Below are 21,558 nucleotides of genomic sequence, written 5' to 3' on the forward strand. Positions count from 1 at the left end.
TGAGCAACTCCGAACTCATTGCTCCGGTAGCCTTGAATTTCTCGGCTTGCAAGTTGAAACCCTTACAATAAATTCATCTTGCCCTAATTGGTTTGGTTCAGTGATAGAGCGCTGGCTTTCAGACTGAAGAATCCCAGGTTCAATTCCGGTCAAGGGCATGTACCTTGGTTGTGGGCACATCCCTTGTAGGGAGTGTGCAGGAGGCAGCTGATTCGTGTTTCTCTCTTATGGATGTTTCTCTCTATCCCTCTCCCTTCCTCTCTGTAAAAAAATCAATTAAATATATTAAAATAAATAAATAAGTAAACTAATCTTATTTTATTCAATGTGTAGAATTTGGTTTTGACAAGTTTAATCATATAATAGCTAAATCACAGAGGATCTGGACCTAGTAAAACCAGGCATGGCGGAGGTTGGAGGCAAAGTGTCACTGAAAAAGAGGGATTCTGAGAAAATCTACACACTGAATGGTGAGACTAGCAGCACTCAGCCATCAGAATACAGGCTGTGGGCTTATACCTCTTGAGCAGAAGACTAGAAGATTCATCTATGGAGAAACTGAGTAGACTGAGAGGAAAGACAGTTACTGACATTTAACTATTACTGATAACATTATTTAATGTTTTTTTGGTGTTTTTTGTAATATATTTTATTGATTTTGTACAGAGAGGAAGGGAGAGAGATAGAGTTAGAAACATCGATGAGAGAGAATTATTGATCAGCTGCCTCTTGCACACCCCCTACTGGGGATATGCCCGCAATCAAGGTACATGCCCTTGACCGGAATTGAACCCGGGACCTCTCAGTCCCCAAGCCGACGCTCTATCCACTGAACCAAACCGGTTTCGGCATTATTTAATGTTTTATTATCTATAGTTATTGATTTCTAAAAAAAACCACTAGTTCAAAAGCCCTGGCCATATGTGTTATGGTCTCAATCCATTTTTTTCAATGTCAAAATTAAAAATTATTTTTTGCATTTCCTAAAATTTCATTAAGAATTATTTTAGACCAATTATCTTGTTTATCATCAGACCAGGAATCTATTTTAAGGCACTTCTGCCCAATACTTCTATTTGAGGATTAGAACTTTAACAACAATTATGCTTCCATTCTTCAAGCGCTCAGATAAGAAGTACCTGGTCCTCTGTAAGGTTTTCAGCATCCCAGTTGCTGCAACGAAGTACAAGGGACTTGTCAAGGGGAAAGTTCAAAACTGTCTCAGCGAGTGATTTCAGGCTAAGCCCATTACAGAGCAAATTGTTCCTACAAAAAATAAATAAAATCATGTATCAAAAATGGACAAATAAACATAAATAAACAGCTAATAAACAGATGATAGATATTCAATCTCACTAGACATCAAGTAAAATAAAATCCTATAATTTTTAAACCTATTAGATTGCAAAGATTTATTTAAAATAACCATATCTAGTATTGGTGGAGCATGAATAATTAGACAGTCTAACCTAACATTTGTGAACTTTGCATATTTTACAACCTTTATGAAAAACAATTTAACAATAAATAGCAATCAGAATGTTGAACATGAAAATTCTGATTCAACAATTCCATTTCTAGAAATTTAGCCTGAGGACAAATGTACATTATAATAATCTTCATTACAGCACTATTTCAGTTGCAAAGAATTAGGAACAACCTAAATGCCCATCAATAGAAGACTGGTTAAATATCCATGCAATTACATTATATACAGCTATTACAAATAAGTATGTGGATCTATATTGATGTGAAAAGATGTCCATGATACATTAGTTAAGTAAAAAGAGACTGTAAAGAAAAGCATATACTATGGTCCCTTTATGTTAACAGATATACTATATAATAAATATGTGTATGTGATTCTGGTATGTGATCACAGAGAGAAGAAACACAAAGAGATAACTAGAAACAAATGGATCAAATGTTAGTGGTATTATCTCTTATTGTGAGACTTGGAATGATTATATATCCTCTTCATATTTTTCTATGTTTGAGTTGGCTACTGTTCATGTATAACTTTTCAAATTTGAAAAAAATGATAAGGCTATTTTCATCGAGGGATAGAATCTATATATATAAAAGCCTAAGCAACCGTTATGACCAAACGACCAGAATGACTGGAACCACTGGTTGACCAGTCATTCTGATGGGCACTGACCACCAGGGGACAGATGCTCAATGCAGGAGCTGCCCCTGGTGGTCAGTGCACTGCCACAGCCAACCTCCCGTGGCCCCTCCCCCTGGCCAGCCAACCTCCTGCAGCCCGTTCCTTCCCTCCCCCCCAGACAGCCAACCTCCCATGGCCCCTCCCCACCCCACTGGCCAACCTCCCCCAGCCAGTCCCCAAGGTCCCTTCCCCTGGCCGACCAGCCCCCTGATAGGCTTTGATCACTGGCCAGGCCAAGGGACCCCATCCATGCACAAATTTGTGCACCAGGCCTCTAGAATACAATAACATTAAGTATCCTTTCTGCTCTCTAAACATTTTCTGGTTAAAATAGCTATGGGGTGGTAAAAAAAACTAATGAGTGCAAGAATAAGAAATTCCAAACAAGAGTTAACTGTGAAATTAAGAACATGTTGGTCAAGAGAATCCAAGACGGCTGCACAGGTAAACACCTAACCGTAGCCGTACACAACAATTTCAATAAAATACAACTAAAATATAAAATGGGCATTACCCAGAACTATAGGAAAGTCGATTGACTGGAAATTCTATAACGAGAAGGAAAGAGAAAACCAGAAGGAAAATCAGAGGAGCTCTAAAAGCCTAAGGTATGGAGACACGTTGCGCACGCCGAGAGGACAGAGCCAGAGAGGAGGGGGAGGCTGAGTGCCTGGCTGGCGTTCCCTAGCGGGAAGGAGATAAAAGCTCCGGACTGTGCTGAACCCCAGATCCGACAGCGCTGAACCCCAGTTTTAGGCCAGACCCTGGGGACCCAGGCTCATACAGAGAGAGCCGGGGCTGTGAGGTGGAATACCAGAGGAGCGGTGAAAGGCAGAGCCCCCGGAGGTGCGCACATTGCGCGCAGAGGACGGACTATTGACGCTGCTGCCAGATTGCCCTAGGGGGAAGGAGACAAAAGCTCCGGACTATGCTGAGCCCCAGTTCCGACTGCTCTGAATCCCAGTTCTAGGCCAGACCCTGGGGACCCAGGCTCATACAGAGGGAGCTGGGCTGTAAGGTGGAAACATGGGGGAGCGGCTAAAGAAGGTCCTGAAGGCGCACAGAGAACTGATGGTTGGCTGTGCGGCAGGATTGCCCTGGCGGGAAGGAGACAAAAGCTCCGGACTGCTCTGAGTGCCACTTCCAATCCCACTTCCAACTGAACTGAACCCCAGTTCCGGGCTCATTGGAGGAGAGCCTAGACTGTTTGGTAGCAGGCAAAAATTGAGGGCACCTTTCTCTCAGAGGTGCTTGCAAGGAGTGCTGAAGGACCCTGAGGAATACTGAGACTCAGGAGCTGCATAGGGCAGGGCTGACAGAAGCCAAGGCTGTAGGCTCCACCCTGAAACCCTGACCCATCCAAGCAGAACACAGAGACTTTTAAGGCTACCAACTCAGGAAAGCTGTGAAAATGCCGAGACAAGGAAATAGATCACAAACGAAAGAAATGGAGGACAAAAAGCGACTGGATATAGAGTTCAAATCTATGCTTATAAGGTTTTTCAAGAATTTCCTAGAAAAGGTCAGTAAGACCTATGAGGATATAAAAAGGGATCAACTAGAATTAATAAGGAATCAACAAGAAGTAATAAGGAATCAACAAGAAATAAAGAATACATTGTCTGAAATAAAAAATATTATACAGAGTCCTAAAAACAGAATGGAAGATCACAAGAATCAAGTCAAAGATTTGGAACATAAAGAGCCAGAAGACACTCCTCTGCAGAAGCAAGAAGGCAAGAGAATCCAGAAAGTTGAAGATAATGTAAGAAACCTCTGGGACAACTTCAAGCGAACCAACATCAGAATTATGGGGGTCCCAGAAGATGAGAGAGAGCAAGATATGGAAAACATACTGAAAGAAATAGTGACAGAAAATTTCCCCCACCTGGTGAAAGAATTAGACTTACAAGTCCAGGAAGCGCACAGAATTCCAAACAAAAGGAATCCAAAGAAGACCACACCAAGACAAATCATAATTAAAATTTCAAGAGCAAAAGACAGAGAGAGAATATTAAAAGCAGCAAGAGAAAAGCAGGTAGTTACCTATAAAGGAGCACCTATACGATTGTCAGCTGATTTCTCAACAGAAACCATGCAGGCCAGAAGGGAATGGCAAGAAATATTCAAGGTGATGAATAGTAAGAACCTACAGCCCAAAATAATCTACCCAGCAAAGCTATCACTGAGAATCGAAGGCCAGATAAAGAGCTTCACTAATAAAAAAAAGCTAAAGGAGTTCATCACCACCAAACCAGAATTATATGAATTGCTGAAGGTGGTTCTTTTGGAAGAGAAAGTAAATAAAGATAAAAATTATGAACAACAAATACGTAACTATCAACAAGTGAATCTAAAAACCAAGGAAATTTTTTTAAAAATCTGATGAACAATATTAACTGTTGAATATAATGGAATCAGAGGTATGGAAGGGGAGTGAACTGACGATTCTTGGGGAGAGGGGGCTGAGGGAAAAGACTGAACATAAACTGTGCACCTATGGATGAGGACAATGGGGAGTGGGGAAAGGGCAGAGGGTGGGGTGGGAACCTGGTGGAGGAAAGCAATGAGGGGGAAGGGGAACATTTGTAATAATATGAACAATAAAGATTAAAAAAAAAAGAGCCAGGACCGGTTTGGCTCAGTGGATAGAGCGTCGGCCTGCGGACTGAAAGGTCCCGGGTTCGATTCCAGTCAAGGGCATGTACCTTGGTTGCAGGCACATCCCCAATGGAGGGTGTGCAAGAGGCAGCTGATTGATGATTCTCTCTCATCGATGTTTCTAGCTCTCTGTTCCTCTCAAGTAAAATCAATAAAATATATTTTAAAAAAAGAAAAAAAAAGAACATGTTGGTCTATAAAAGTGAAGCTAGAGATTCCAAAATGGCTGCAGAGTAAGTGGAAGCTACACTGACATGCTCCCAAGACCAAACTAGAATTATAACTAAAATATAGAAAAACCTTCCCAGCCGGGACCGGTTTGGCTCAGTGGATAGAGCATCGGCCTGCAGACTGAAAGGTCCCAGATTTGATTCCGGTCAAGGGCATGTACCTTGGTTGCGGGCACATCCCCAGTAGGGGGTGTGCAAGAGGCAGCTGATCAATAATTCTCTCTCATCGATGTTCTAACTTTCTATCCCTCTCTCTTCATCTCTGTGAAAAATCAATAAAATATATTTTAAAAAAAACAAAAAACAAAAAAACTTCCTAAATCCACTGAAGACTAGCAGAAGTGAACCTTGATAACCAGGGATGGAAAGTGGAGACCGCATAGAAACTGGTAGGAAATGTGGAGGCACAAAAGGGCAGGCCAGGCTCCCACAGACTGAAGCTGAAATTCTGGAGTGATATCTCAGCTGTGGAGCGTTTCCACTGAGAACTATGAGGTCTAAACCCCAAAGTGGGTCCCCTAGCCCACAGCACCAGAACTGAGAAAGAAGCCCCCATAAAATCTGGCTGTGAAAAGGAGTAGTGTTTCTGTCTGCCAGGGAGAGATGGCTGGAAATGCAAGCACACACTTAAAGGGCCAACACAAAATTTTGTGTGCAGCCACTCACCTTGGGCTCCAGCAGAGAGAGGGCAGAGTGGACTGGAGCTGTGTGAGCAGAAGATAAGGTTGGGAGTGCTAGGGTGAGAGCTCAAAAGGAAGACACCCCCAATTCTTGTGCTGAATCATTCCCTCATACTGCAGAGGACATCTTTCTCTGGCAGACCTTTACCATCCAGGCAGCTTTTGCCTGGAGGGAGGGGTGTTTTTAATTGCTCCACCCTGTGGAGTTTCTTAGCCCATTAAGAGACTGAGAATAATAATCTGCTTGCAGGCAGAAGCAACTGCCCCACCATGTTGGAAAACCTGTCACCCCACCTGTCCCTGATAGCCTGAGATTAATCAAGACTAAATAACAATCACATTGTAGGCAGAAGCTGGTCTCTGGAGGCTTTGAGTCTTTGCCTGATCTAATTCTTGGCTTAGGGCTAGGAAAAGCAGAACATTGTACACATCTAGTTTCTTTTCAAAGGCACCAGCTCCAGCAGAGGGAGTCACAAGGTGTTAATTGCTAATAGCTCCAAACAGGGTGCTCATGGACAGTCACAAACAGCATCTGACATTTACACATTGTCCTGCATTAGAGATTGGAAGTCATAGCAGATCTACCTAATACATAAACACAAACACAAATATGCAGGCAAAATAGGAAGATTAAAAAAAAAATAAGCCCCAAATGAAAGAACAAGAGAATTCTCCTGAAGAGCTGAATGAAATGGAGATAAGAAATTTATCAGATAAGAGTTTAGAATAATGATGGCAATGATGCTCAAAAGTATGAGAAAAGATATAGTAACTATGAAAAAAGAGCAGTCAGAAATAAGAATGATGTAGTACTAATAAAGAACAGGCTGGAAGGAATACACAGAAGATTATGGGAAGCCAAGGATCAGAGCAGTGAATTATAAGACAGGGTTAGAAAAAAAAAATCAATCAATCAGAGAACCAAAATTAAAAAACAGGAAGACAACTTAAGGGAGCTATGGGACAATATGAAATGTAACAATATTTTCATCATAGGAGTACCAGAGGGGAAGTAACTAAGGGATAGAGAATGTATTTGAAGAAATAATGGCAGAAAACTCTCTAACCTGGTAAAGGAAAAGGTCACATAAATTCAAGAGGCACAGAGAGTCCAGAGCAAAAGGAACCCAATAGGCCCATGCCTAGACACATCATAATTAAAATGCTAAAATTAAAGACAAAGAGAGAAAAGCAAGCTGTTACCTACAAAGGAGTTCCCATAAGGCTATCAGCTGATTTCTCATCAGACATTCTACAGGCCAGAAGGGAATGGTATGAAGTATTCAAGGTAATGAAAAGCATGATTACTATATTCAGCAAGGCTATCATTCAAAATAGATGGTGAAATAAAGAGCTTCCCAGACACACACAAAAAAAGGCAAAAGGGGTTTATCACCACCAAACCAACAATGCAAGAAATGCTAAAGGGACTGCTATATTGAGAAGAAATGGAGAGAGAAACATAGGCATAAGAATAAAAATGGCAATAAATAAGTACCTATCAATAATATCATTAAATCTAAGTGGATTAAATGCTGCAATAAAAAAACATAGGGTACCTGAATGCATATGAATACATGACCCAAGTATATGCTGTTTATAAGAGACCTACCTCAGAACAAAAGACTCACACAGGATGAGAATGAAGGGATGGGAAAAAATTTTCCCTGCAAATGGAAATGAAAAAAGAAAATAAAACCTGGGGTAGCAAAACTAATATAAGACAAAATAGACTTCAAAGAAGACCATCACAAGAGACAATAAAGGTCACCACACTGTAATAAAGGGATCAACCCAACAAGAGGATATAACCCTGGTAAGCATATATGTACCCAATATAGGAGCACCTAAATATATTTTTTAAAAAGCTTCTAGAGGACTTTAAGGGAGAGATTGACGGCAATATAATCATAGTATAGGACTTTAACAACCTGCTGACTTCACTGGATAGCTCTTCCAGACAAAAAATTAACAAGGAAACAGTGACTAGATGAGGGAATAAAAAAAGCTGTGGTACATTTACACAATGGAATACTATGCAGCTATAAAAAAGAAAGAACTCTTTATCATTTGCAACAGCATAGATGGACCTGGAGAGTATTATGCTAAGCGAAATAAGCCAGTCAGAGAAAGTATTGCATGATCTCACTCATAAGCGAATATCCTAGAAAAAACTGATTGTAATGTATCAAAAGCTGTTCCTGCCGAGACCGGTTTGGCTCAGTGGATAGAGCGTCGGCTTGGAGACTGAAGGGTCCCGGGTTCGATTCCGGTCAAGGGCATGTACCTTGGTTGCGGGCACATCCCCAGTGGGGGGTGTGCAAGAGGCAGCTGATCGATGACTCTCTCTCATCAATGTTTCTAACTTGCTATCTCTCTCCCTTTCTCTCTGTACAAAATCAATAAAATATATTAAAAAAAAAAAAAAAAAAAAAGCTGTTCCTAAAGTATTAACAAAAATTATTATTGGCAGTTGATCTCATGGTAACATGTAATGAACCTAAAGCAGTCATATTGTAGCGCAAATAAAGGCCTAATATGCTAATTAGACCGTACAATCGACCCACCATCTGGAAGACATTCTGGACAACCGTCTGGATGACTTTCCAGACAAAGCTGGGGCTGTGAGGCCCAGCCGGGGCTACGAGGGGCTGTGAGGGCTGGCCCAGGCTGCGAAGGCTGGCCGAGGCAGCCGGGGCTGTGAGGGCTGAGCCCTTGCACAGATTTCGTGCATTGGGCCTCTAATTTTATAATAAAATATTATGATCAGAATAGATTTTAATCAGGCCTTCTCTTAGTTGATTAAATCCTCCATGATTTTAGAGAGTAAGGAAGAGGGAGAGAATGATAGAAATATCAATGATGAGAGAATCACTGATCAGCTGCCTCCTGCATGCACTCCACTGGGAATCAAGCCCACACCCAGAACTGAATCCTTGACTGGAATCGAACCCAGGACCCTTCAGTTAGAAGGCCGATGCTCTATCCACTGAGCCACATCAGCTATGGCCTCCAAACTTTAATGTCAGTGTCACTGAGGCAGGGATAGAGGCTGTTTCAGTCCATATTATTAAAAGGAGAACCTGTGTATACATACATGAAAGAGTGATTGGCAACTCCATTTCCATAAAAATAGACTTTTCAGAGAAAGAGAAATCTCTCTTCTTCCAAGTAAAGGATTGGAACTACCATCATTTTGGCCTAAAGCAGGTTTTCCAAACTCATGCTTCAGGATGACTACCAGTTACAATGGGAGAGGTGGGGACTCCGGCAAATGGAATAGAGCTTGTTCATCAAAAGTGAGCAGGGTACCCAGCCAATTGTTGCCACCTAGAATTATTGACCTAGTATATTCAAATCACCTCACTTTTTCAAGAGAAATCGGAAATATACATCTTCTGCATTTAAACTAAAATTTCCTAAAAATACTATATGAGGAAAAACAAAAAAGTAATCTGCAGCCCTCGTTTATCCAGTGGGGCCATTAGTTTACAACTTAAAGAGACATCTTATTAATGTTTCATTTAAAAAGACCAATTCTAAGAAAAATAAAAAATAAAATTAAATAAAAAGATCAATTCCAGGTAAGTAAAGTTTTCTCAGAAGTTGGAATATTTCCTTACAAATTTAATATGCATCTCAGAAGCCTCTAGGCTTGTGACAAATTTTAGATGCTTCATTACTGATTCTTATTAATCTATAAATTTGCTAAAATATTTGCCCCACAGCTACAATAATCCAAGCAGCATTCACACAAACCATACCTCTGCCTCATGGCTAGGTATCGGAGGTCCAGGCACCCCTTAACAATGAGGCCATAATCCTGCAGAAGCTTGCTGGCATCTTCTGAACATCCTACTCCAACTTTTAAAATAGTGCCATCTGCCAAAATGTTCAATAATGTTTTTGGTATTGTTTTTCCTCCACTGATCAGCTTGGGCAAGCGAACCAAGACACAGAAGCCACTTGGGGAGGCCATTTGAAGAAGCGACAGAGGATTGGCTTTCCCTTCCAAGTTCACCTGTGCAAGAGAAGAAAAATCAGAGCCACAGTTCATACCCTAGCGCAGTTCCAAGTACATCATGAAATTATGGCAAACATCTAAGAGGTACATCCTTAACTTCTCAAAGGGAGCAGTTGACCAGATTTTGGTTCCAATCTAAGAATCAGCTTGTGCTAATAAATGCAATGAACTCTGTAAAGCAGTAACTTAAACAAAGATTACTGAAGGCCCAAACTCCAGAGCCTGAAATACGAGCAGTCCATAAATAGTGACCAGCTGACACAGAGGCAGCCTGGGACACACTGGCAGAGTCATGGGAAATATACAGGTTTTAAAAGGCTAATGGGGGGGCCCCCTAAGGAGCAGAGAGGCCAGTTGATAAGCATAAGCATAACTCTTTTTATTATCCAGACTCTCTTACGTACATGCTAGTGACTTTGACTCATTTACCTTATCATCACTGCTTCAAGATGCAATGTTTAAAAAGAGGAAGGAAATACAATGCTAGTACAAGTAAGTGGTACCTGTCATAATAAATCCTGGTAGCACAGAATGCTTTCTCAACATTTATGGTTACAAATATTGGTCATAAAAAGAAAAAATATATACTGGCATAAGCTAGGATCCTTATACCTTAAGAGATGAAAATAACTATATATTAACTGATCTATTATAGTTTTAATCTTTTTTTGTTTTGCTTTGTTTTTAAATTTTATTTTTCAATTACAGTTTACATCCAATATTATTCTGTATTGCTTGCAGGTGTGTAGTTGTTTTAAGATTTTTTCTTTGTTTTTAGAGAGGAAGGAAGAGGGAGGGAGGGAAATAAGGAGGAAGGGAGAGGATGGAAAAGAGAGAGAGAGACAGAGAGAGAAATATTGATGTGAGAGTAAAACATCAATTGGCTGCCTCCTACAAGCCCCTTACCAAGGATCAAACCCGCAACCTGTGCCTTGACCAGGAGTTGAACCAGCAATCTTTCGGTGTACAGAACAATGCCCAAACAACTAAGCCATACTAGCCAGGGCTCAGGTGTATAGTTTTAATCTTTTTAAGGTAATAGATAAGTTGAAGAAAATGCTTAAAGCTAAGGAAGCTATTCTCAGAAATATTTACATACAAAGTTCACATTAATTAAAGGTTCCTTAGTATCCAATAAATTCCAATCCTCATTTTCCGAGAAGAAATGTAAGGCCTAGGGTAAAGCAGTTTGCTTACTCATGGAAAGAGAATGGCAAAGTCAGGACTAGAACCTAAACTTCCCTATCTCTAGAACAGTGGTTCTCAACCAGCATTGATTTTGCACCTGCACACCCGACCCAGCACTTCTGGCAATATCTGGAGAAATTGTTGCTTGTCACAACTTGGGAGAGAGTGCACTGGTATCCACTAGTTAGAGGCCAGAATGCTGCTAAACACCCTACAATGTTCAGGATAGACCCTCATAACAAAGAATCATGTCCCCCCAAAATGTTACCAGAGGAGAACTCTGCTCTAAGCAATGCTACTCTCTTACTACTACAGTAACAGTATGCAAGGCATTGCACCAGGTGCCGCTGTGGATATAAAGTTAATAAGAGATGGAACCTGCCTTAAGGAGTACAACCTTTCGGGTAGAGTACTATACAGCTCACACCTTTAGAAACCGCATGGTAAATAACCAAAGTGTTACAAGTAATCAAGGGAAGGATATGTCATTGTTGAGATGACCAGTATCACAAAGAAGCAATCAGGATCACAAAGAATTGTTAAAAACAAAATTCAGTACAGCCTTAAGCCCTCAACTTGAACTTCAATGCTAAGTAAAACCATGGTTTAACTCATAAAAGCCTTAGGATTTCCCTACTTAGGCACTGATTTATCGATGAGGGATATTTCCATATCCTCAAATGAAAGCATGCCAGATTGATCTTTAATGTGCCTACTTCTTGGGGCTCAGACAAGGTAAAAAAAAACACACAAAACTACAAGAAATTGACTATTGCGTTTTGTTCCATAATATTCATCTGGATGTGGCCAAATTGCCTTTTTTTTTTTTTAATTAATTCCTTTCCTCTGTAATGCCAGATCTTTCTATGAAAAAGCTATAAATCTCTTCTTCTAATATTTAGCCTGCTAATTTGACACAATACTCACTGCAAATTCCTAAAGCTGCATCTCTGCACCTCTTTTTCGTCAGGTTCCCCTTTCTAAAGTACATCTACCTAATAAAAAAGTAACATGCTTACTGACCATACCTTTGCAACATCCACCAGCCAATCAGGAGTATGCAAATTAACCCAACAAAGATGGCGAGTTAGTTTGCATAAGCAGGCACCAACCAACCAGGGATGAGGTAGGATGCTTGCATCGTTGCTCAGGGCCTCTGGGAAGCGTGGGAAGGCAGAAAGGGGTTCGGGGCTGGAGCAGAAAGGCTGATCCGGCCAGAGTGAAGGCAGTGCCAGGGGGAAGGAAGGCCCATTCTTGCACAAATCATTTGTGCATCGGGCCACTGGTTAAGTAAATAAGTATGTAGGTGGACAGATAGACAAGTTCTTGTCTTTTTAATACTGTTTCTGGATTGTGCTTAAGATCCAATATATTACAATTAAGGTTTTCCTACTGGGAATTCAAATGTTTATGATTCTAATAGGTATGCAATTTATACTAAAAGTATAATTGGAAAAATAAGGCCTCTTGCAGACTCTATATGGCTTAAGTAACAAAAGATCTAGCTTTTATTCCTCATATGTTTACCCCTTTTTCTTTCTGACATCTTCTTGTCTCAATATCACTTATTACTCATGAAAACCAATGAAACCCTTAATGGGAAAAGACATGACATATTTTAATTTTATTAGCATTTAATTCGGTGGTCTCTTTGAGCCTGGCCAGTTTGGCTCAGTGGGTTAAGCATCGACCTCACGGTTCAATTCCTGGTCAAGGCACCTGCTCAGATTGCAGGCTCAGTCTGCAGTAGGGGCAGTGTAGGAGGCAACCAGCTGGTTTGGCTCAGTGGACAGAGTGTTGGCCTGCAGGTTGAAGAGTCCCAGGTTCAAATCTGGTCAAGGGCACATGCCCGGGTTCTGTGCTTGATCCCCAGTAGGAGGTGTGTAGGAGGCAGTCAATCAATGATTCTCTCTAATCATTGATTCTATCTCTTTCCCTCTCCCTACCTCTCTGAAATCAATAAAAATATATATTTTCTTTTTAAATATTTGAGCCCTGGCTGGTAGTTAGAATGACAGCCCAAGCACTGAAGGATTCAATTCCCATCAAAGATACCTGAGTTTCAGTTTCAATTCCCAGCCCTAGTTGGTCAGGGTGTGTACAGGAGGCAACCAATCAATGGCTTTTCCTTCCTTCCTTCCTTCCTTCCTTCTCTGTTTTTCTCTCTCTCCTTTCTCTCCCCCTGTCCCTTCTACTCTCTCTGAAAATCAATACAAAAAATATCCTCAGGTAAGGCTTAAAAAAAAAAGTTTGGGACATAAACAACATATATGCATAGGTATTTATAATTATATACATGTAATAATATACTAATGTGTTACATTAGTATATTATTAAATGAATGATGACATCAATCATTACGGAAGAAGTTTCTAACACTTTTTTCCATATCTCAGTAACTCACTTAGAGAATACTGGTTTAGAATCCTCTTTCCTGGGGGCCAGTGGATAATCCATTTTAGCTTTAAGATCCCTTTTATTTTCTTTTAAAAAATAAATCACTGCATACTTATTGCCAAAAACATACAAAAATAAAACAACCTATCCAAACTCCACAACCCTGAAATAACCACTGTTAATATTCTGATATTTTTTCCAGACTTTTTTCTTTGCATCTAAAAATACTTGTAGTTTTAACATATTTGTGATTATATGCTATGGAATATTGTTTTAATTTTTATATTTTATTGTCTCTATTGTGTTTTTATATACTGTGATACATCAAAATGATATGACTTGTAATTTAGAAAGCATAAATAATATAATGAACACCTGTGGAATTATTCTAACCTTTCTGCAAAATTCTTAAAAGTCCAGAGCTGATGAATTTATAGAAAAGCTCGTGATTCTTGAAGTGGCCCCACGATGGCAGCAGAGAGTAATGAAGAACCTGATACCATGTTCTGGGCTTGAACGGGTTACCTAATGAGCACTCCTAGCCTGTGGCATTCATATACCAGTTAAATTTAAACTATGACTTTGAGACAGGAATGAGATTGTTCTGTTCAAGTGATCGAATGAAGGCCCAATGAGACTGGAAAGTAATGAGGAGGATGGGAAGCGACTAGGAGAAAATTTCAGATGTTGAGAGAGGCCAGAGCATATAAATCCTTAAGGACATGTAAGACATTAAGACATCTTCGTTTTATTTGAAGCTATAGAAAGGTTTTAAACAGAGGGCTGACAATAAAAAAGGTTTAAAGAAAAAAGACTCGGAGCAAGTTAAACAGCAGATTAGACAAAGGTAAAGGGAAAATATGAAAAAGACCCAAAGGAATTATGTAGAATAAATTCAGAGATTAAGATAGATTGAATTTAAAAGTGATTACCAGATATGTAGGTTAGCATAAAAAGTTGAGAATGTAGCCTGGCTGGTATGGTTCAATGGTTGAGCATCAGCCCTTGAACTAAGACGTCTCTGGTTCGATTCCCAGCCAGGGCACATGTCTAGGTTGTGGGCTCAATCTCCAGTAAGAGGCATGCAGAAGGCAGCCCATCAATGGTGTTTCTCTCTAATCTCATTAATGTTTCTATCTTTCTATCCCTCTCCCTTCCTCTCTCTCTAGAAATCAATAAAACATTGTTTTTTAAATGTTGCGAATGTAGCTGATCAAATTCCAACAAGAAAGTGGAAGGGGGAGGGAGAGGAAGAAGGGAAAGTAGGGGAGGGGAAGGAGGGGGAGAGGAAAAAGGAGAAGAAAACAGAGTAAAGACAATCTTCAAAGAGAATTTAAAAATTGATAAAATATACCAATCCTCATCTCTCTGAATCCAAAGCTGGAAATTCAGAGAGAAAACACCTAGTCTCATCATAATGAATTTTTAGAACCACAAACTCAAAGAGAAGACCTTAAAAGGAGCTATAAAAAATTACCTATAAAAAATCAACATGTAGATTAGCAGTGATTTTCAACAGCAACAATAGAAGCCAGAACACAATGAAAAATTATATATGGTAAAAATGATAGACTGCCAAACTAAAATTTTAGATCCAGTGAAAATATCTTCAAGATCAAGAGCAAAATAAAGACATTTTCAAAACAATCTTAATTATCAAATGAGACCTCAAAAAATGAACTTCTATAGTATGACCTTAAAGAAAATTACTCTAAATAAAAATTAAAAAAGGTCTGAGGTATAAAGACAAACGAGGCCCTGAGTAAGTTAGAGCATTGTCGTGATACACCAACGTTGTGGATTGGATTCCCGGTAAGGGCACATACAAGAATCAACCAATGAATGCCTAAAAAAGCGGAACAATAAATCGATGTTTCTCTCTCTCTCTCTCAAATCAATACATTTTTTAAAAAGACAAACTAAAAAAGGTGAATTATTTGGTAAATCTAAACAACTACTAACTGTAAAGTAAGAGCAAAAACAGTAACTAAACAAACATGAAAGTAAATGAAAGAGAAAGGGAAACAGAAATGGAAGAAAGGTGAACAAGAACGGATGTCTTTTTCATAAAGTTTTTCTGTGGCAGCAATTGGAGAAATGCAATCACTCCTCAAGGGAGAGGCGGCATCAAGCATGAAATTAATACATATCAAAAGCCCAAATGAAGTGGGTTTTGGATTATTTGCCCCTTTAACTTTTCCATGTCTCTGCTATAATTACACCCTATTATTATTAAGTCAATTGCTGTTAGTAACTATTCACTTCAGAAAACTCGGTCGTTGCTGTGCTTATTCTTCATTTAGTTAGAATAATCAAGGTATTTGGCAAATGTGAATTTTCCTAATCTACTAAAGCTCACTGTTTACTAATGTTTTCTTCTATTGTTGGTGTAAATATTTCTAAAAGGATATTTCTTATATAAAATAAACTAAAAGTGCCTAATTCTGCCTTTTTCTTATTTATTAACTTTTTAGAGAGAGAGGAAAGGAGAGAGAAACATCAATTTGTTGTTCCACTTATTTATGCATTCATTGGTTGATTCTTGTATGTGCCCTGACCAGGGAATCGAACTCACAACCTTGGTGTATCGGAATAATGCTCTTATCAACCAAGCCATCCAACCAGGGCCTCCAATTCTTTCTTGGTCATCATTGTATTGACATCTAGTAGTCACTCCTACCAACTTTGGTCTGATTTTGTGGCAACTATTCTGCTTAAAGTTTCTTTTGATTACATTTTCTGGTTTCTGGCTGTTTTCTAGATATCCAGGGGGAAAAAATCAGAGATTCTTGGTAAGGTATAACACTGAATTAGTAAGATGATGCTTCTGAGTTATTTGTATTTTTGTAATATCTTCTGTTTCAAGATTAAAGTTCACTCTGTGAATCAGAATGACAGAAGAGTAGGTGTGCCATATTATTATCATCATAATCAGGCAACAACTTCCCCAAAGTTAATAGCCATTGGAAGTAACCAGATGGTAGAGAAAGCCCTGGCCTCTAATGCTAGTTACCACTTCTGTGGCTTTTGGTAAGTAACTAATCTTTTTTATGCCCCAATTTCCTATCTATAAAAGTGAGCTTAGTAATAGCATCTCCCTACATAGAATTATTCTCCCTACAGAGAGTCTAATTAAACTAAATGATATGATCAAACAAAACAGCATAGTACCTGGCTTAGAATAAACAATATTTCAAATTTTAAATGTTATCTTTTAAAATTTTGACTTGTATAATAATCCCCATTTAATAGACTTCCTTAATAAACTTCTCCATGACATCCTTATGAAAATACTATTAAAATATTCATATTAGCTAGTATTCAATGATCACTTACCATATGTTAAAATTGTGCTATAGACTTTATAGAGGCTATTTGAACCTTTAGAAATTCCCTGGGAGGCAGATACCATTACATCCCTATTACTTAAGTACCATGTCCAAGTTCACAGAATGATAAGTGGTGAACATGGAACTCATATGGATCTGCCTGGCTTCAGAATCTATGATTATGAGCATTCCCTTATCCTGAGAAGAGAAGCAACTTCTGCTAAAATCTACTTACCAGCAAGGTGAGAACAATATAATATTTAATCTTATCCTTCACCTGATGACTCAAGACCTCTAGTGGGAACAGCAGACATGATGTGTCCTATTTTTGCTTTTTAACTTACCCACTCGCAGTCGATTCCAAGTACTGGAATATCTTCTAACCCACTCCGAAGCAAGGGTTCAATTTGATCCCACTCTGCCTCCTGGGACACAGTGACCACCTTTGCTTCCAGGATCCTCTCTTCCCATGAGGCTCTGGGGGCACTGGAAGGCGGCTGGTCCTCTTCTGGCGGGGGCAGCTCGCTCCTGCTTGGAGCTTGCTGCTGCTGCTGCTGCTGGGGCTGCCAGGTTCCGCGGCTGCTCCTACTCCTCCGGCGCTGGATGCCTTTCCACAGGACAAACGCCCCCACTGCCGCACCAAGGAGAGTGGTCACTGTCAAAGCCACCAAGTGTCTAGACATCTTCAGCTTCTCTGCTGTTTAGGAAAGCATGTCACTAATCCCACAATCTGCAAAACAAGTGGCAACAAGAAGTTTACACACAGAATTTGAGCCTATATGGAAAGGAGTTTCCACTAAAAGTGGGGGGTTGTTCCATTTACAATCCTGTGCCCACAAACTAAAAAATTGTTACAAATTTTGGCATGAAGCAGTTGTGTTTTAATTTTTTTCACTTTTTTACATTCTCTACTCCATCTCTATCTCTATTCTCTCCTAAGAAAACCCTCCTTCCCTCTATCAGTTGCTTAGGGCTCTCTGAACCATATAAAATCATATCAATTAAAACAGAATAAGCTAGTCCAGCCAGCATGGCTCAGTGATTGATTCCTGGTCAGGCTCAATCCCAAGTGTGGGTCATGATTCTTTCTCATCATTGATGTTTCTCTCTCTCTCTCTCTCTCTCTCTCTCTCTCTCTCTCTCTCTCTCTCTCTCTCTCTCTCTTCCTCTCTGAAATCAATAAAAATCTATTTTTTAAAATAATAAATAAAAAATAAAACAAAATTGAGCTAGACTCTGGCTTTCACTTAGTGATATAGACCTTCTTCAAGGTGTTTGCACTTTCAACCTTCAATCTCTAACAAAAATTGAGTGGAAATTTCTGCTTCAATAAAAATCTAATCATTGGCAAGCTAGTGGAGAGATTTTTTTTTATTTTTTTATTTTTTTACTTTTCTGCAAGATGTAAATAGTGGGGGAACGAAGCAAATGGGCTTCAGAAAACATGGGTCTTCTTGCACCCGAAATCTCAGTAGTTCTCCATAGAAACAGACTTGGATATTGAGGGTAAGCTAGGGCAGTACAAAGGAATGGGTGGCCTCCAAAAGGAATAGGATAGAACCATGAGAGAATTCCAAGATGCTCAGGAGGATGCAAACTGAAATGTCCAAAGGGTTAAGACGGGATAACGTACATTCCAACAATGGATGATGGATTTGTCAGTGCTCTGCCTTCATCTAGGTGGCAACCCAATTCTTGAGGTGTTAAAAACAGCAGTCCTTGCCCTAACCGGTTTGGCTCAGTGGATAGAGCGTGGACCTGTGGACCAAAGGGTCCCATGTACTTTGATTCTGGTCAAGGGCACCTTGGTGCAAGCTCCTCCCCCGCCCAGACCCTGGTAGGGGGTGGAGGGGGTGGGTGTTCCTGCAGGAGGCAACCAATCAATGTGTTTCTCTCACATCGATGTTTCTCTCTGCCTTCCACTCTTGTTTCCACTCTCTCTGAAAACCAATGGAAAAAACATCCTCCGGTGAGGATTAACAACAAAAAACCACAGCTGTCCTTACTTTACAAATGAAGTCTTTACAGGCCAGAGTTGTGGCTCCAGAAACAATTCAAAGCCCACCAATTCATTTTATTGTCCCCAAACCTCCTGTATTAACCTCAAAAGGCTTATAAATTCTGGGTTTATGAAACCATCAGGATAGGAAATACACATGTAACAGATTGATATATTTAAACATAACATTTAAAGCTTTGGTTCAACAAAGATGCCATTATGGCTAAAGACAAGCAACAACTTTTCTTTTTTAAAATATGTTTCTTTTTAAAATATGTTTTTATTTAGCCCTAGCTGGTTTGGCTCCGTGGCTGGAGTGTCAGCCTGCAGATGGATTGGCTGCTCCTGCACGCCCGCTACTGGGGATTGAGCCCAGAACCCGGGCATGTGCCCTGTCCAGGAATCGAACAGGTAACCTCTTGGTGCATGGGATGACACTCACCGATTGAGCCACACTGGCTGGGCAAGACAAACAACAACTTTAAAAAGCACTACATTAGCTGAAGCCGGTTTGGCTCAGTGGTAGAGCGTCGGTCTGCGGACTGAAAGGTCCCAGGTTCGATTCCGGTCCAGGGCATGTACATTGGTTGCGGGCACATCCCCGGTAGGGGGTGTGCAGGAGGCAGCTGGTCGATGTTTCTCTCTCATCAACATTTCTAGCTCTCTATCTCTCTCCCTTCCTCTCTGTAAAAAATCAATAAAATATATTTTTTTTAAAAAAAGCACTACGTTGGAGATGAATATTTAAAACATATATAAATGACAAAAAGATTACTATCCAGAATATATAAAAACACTACTATATGCATATAAAAAGACAACCCAATAGAAATGAGACATTTCTCAAAGAGAAAATACACCTAACCGACAATCATGAAAATGTAATTTCACGCTCTGGCCAGTGTGGCTTGGTTAGGTGTCCTTCCAAAAACTTTGGCAGTTCAATTCCCAGTCAGGGACATACCCAGGGTGTGGCTCAATCCCTGGTAAGGGGTGTGCAGGAGGCAGCCAACCCATGTTTCATCTGACATCTCTCTCTTTCTCTTTCTCTCCCTCCCTCGCTCCTTTCCTCTCTCTCTAAACATCAATTTAAAAACAACAACATAATCTCACTAGTAACTACTTGAGACACGCTCATAAGGGCACACACACACTTGGAGGATTTTCTATGAAACACTGTGTCTTAACAGTGAAAAACTGTAAGCAATCTATGGAATCTCACATGCTATGGAATCTTAACATACTATGGAATTTACAGAGCAAGCCGAAAGAACAAGGTAGATCTCAACATAATAACAAAGAAAAAGTTCTAAGACCAATCTTTAAGCACAAAAAGTCAAGTTGCTGAGTAGGTACATCATATTTGTAAAATATACATTTGTGAAAGTTTAACCCAAATATATTTTATATGTGCAAACACCTGTCAATACATATAAAGAAAAAGAAATAGAAAAGCACAACCCAAACAGTTCTTACTTTTGGGCAAGCAACTAAAGAAAAAGAAAAAAAAAAATAGAAATGCAAAGACCCAGGTCAAAGAGCATCTATTCTGTTTTTAAAATTCCACCTATGTTTTACAAGATTGTACTCACGGACTACAACTAAGATAAATAAAGAAGAATAAGTGCATTATTGCCCTGGCTGGGCAGCCCCACGGGTTACAGCATCGCTCTAATACGCCCAGGTTGCCCTTTCCATCCCTGGTCAGGGAACACACAAGAGGCAACAATGAATGCATGAATAAGTGGACCAACAAATCTGTGTTCCTCTCTCTCTCTTTCTCTGAAACAATTTCTTACAAAAGCACATTATTAAAACAAGGTCAACTTGACCAAATTTAATCATTCCTCCATATTAAACTTCCTCTCTCCTGCAATTCTGATCATCAGCAAAACCTTTCATTTTGCAGCTCCTTCCGTCCTTACAACTAAAACGGACGATACAATTAATATGGTGTTTAATAAGAGAGTTCGTCTGTGTCCAATTATACGTCAAAAGCTTATAAAGGTTTGGGTTTGCTTCTATTCTATTTGTTTTTTTTATTTGTTATTGTTTGGAGTATTACAAAGATCAGGTATGGATTTTGTGACAGATCCTCACGAGCGTCCTGGTTTCCATCTATCCCAGGGATGCGAGAAAACAAACAGGTGTTCCCCCGCGAGGCCGAGGCGGCGGGCGTGGCCTGGGCGGAGGCGGGGACCGCGGGGGCGGGGAGAGGCCCCGCGAACCACGCGAGGGAGTGAAGCGGCCGCGCGGAGCACGCAGCGCCCGGGAGTCACCAGGTGCTGCCGCCGGCGCTTCCTTTCCTCTGGGTCCGGGAGCCACCAAGATGTGGTGGGCGCTTCTGGAGGGAGAAGGGGTGCGAGCGAGGGGGTTTCTCTGGGAGGCCGTGGGGGGCCCGTGCACTGGGTGCGAGGAAGCCAAGGAAGCCACGCCGCAGGGCGGGGACAGGGGCTGGGCCAAGTCGCTCCGGGACAGCGGGGTCCCCGCAATGTAGCCGCCCCCGCACCCGGTGACATCATCAGCTCCACGACCCCTCCTCTCAGTCCGCACTGGGAACCCCCGCCGCCCCTCGCACAAGTCGGGGAAAGGCCTCGCGGGCCTCTGACCCTCCCTTACCTGTGGCCCGGATCCCACCCGAACACCTGCGGCACCTCACGCCGAGGAGGAGCTGGAACCTCCGCAGCCACCGGCGGCTCCCACCCGGATCCACTAGGGCCGAAACCACTTCCGGTCCTGCGGCCCGGGGACGTGATCCCAGCCGGGGCTGTACCAGTGGGCGGCGCCATCTTGTACGGAAGCTGCAGGGGCAGCTGCTGCCTTAGCAGTTTCTTCACTGCTGAACAAAGGGTCGGTCAAGATTTGAAAAGCTTAACGTCT

General features: G+C 40.8%; 1 protein-coding gene across 4 annotated transcripts in view; it reads right to left on the reverse strand.

Annotated features, from left to right (window-relative positions):
• The window catches only part of EXD2 (exonuclease 3'-5' domain containing 2), a 61,392-nt gene that overhangs the window by 12,075 nt on the left and 27,759 nt on the right, over positions 1 to 21,558 (reverse strand). For 2 of the 4 annotated variants that reach the window (XM_045579353.1, XM_045579356.1), the window contains exons 2-4: positions 17,024 to 17,409; positions 9,506 to 9,762; positions 1,140 to 1,266 (exon numbers count right to left, since the gene is read on the reverse strand). In XM_045579353.1, coding sequence (XP_045435309.1) covers positions 1,140 to 1,266; positions 9,506 to 9,762; positions 17,024 to 17,362 — 723 coding nt within the window. In that variant the 5' untranslated portion in view covers positions 17,363 to 17,409. Of the gene's footprint in view, positions 1 to 1,139; positions 1,267 to 9,505; positions 9,763 to 17,023; positions 17,410 to 21,297; positions 21,439 to 21,558 lie in introns of those variants that run through there. The other 2 variants (XM_045579348.1, XM_036433230.2) reach the window with 2 other exon arrangements.

Source organism: Pipistrellus kuhlii, unplaced genomic scaffold (assembly GCF_014108245.1).
Source record: "Pipistrellus kuhlii isolate mPipKuh1 unplaced genomic scaffold, mPipKuh1.p scaffold_m20_p_1, whole genome shotgun sequence".
Classification (NCBI taxonomy): domain Eukaryota; kingdom Metazoa; phylum Chordata; class Mammalia; order Chiroptera; family Vespertilionidae; genus Pipistrellus; species Pipistrellus kuhlii.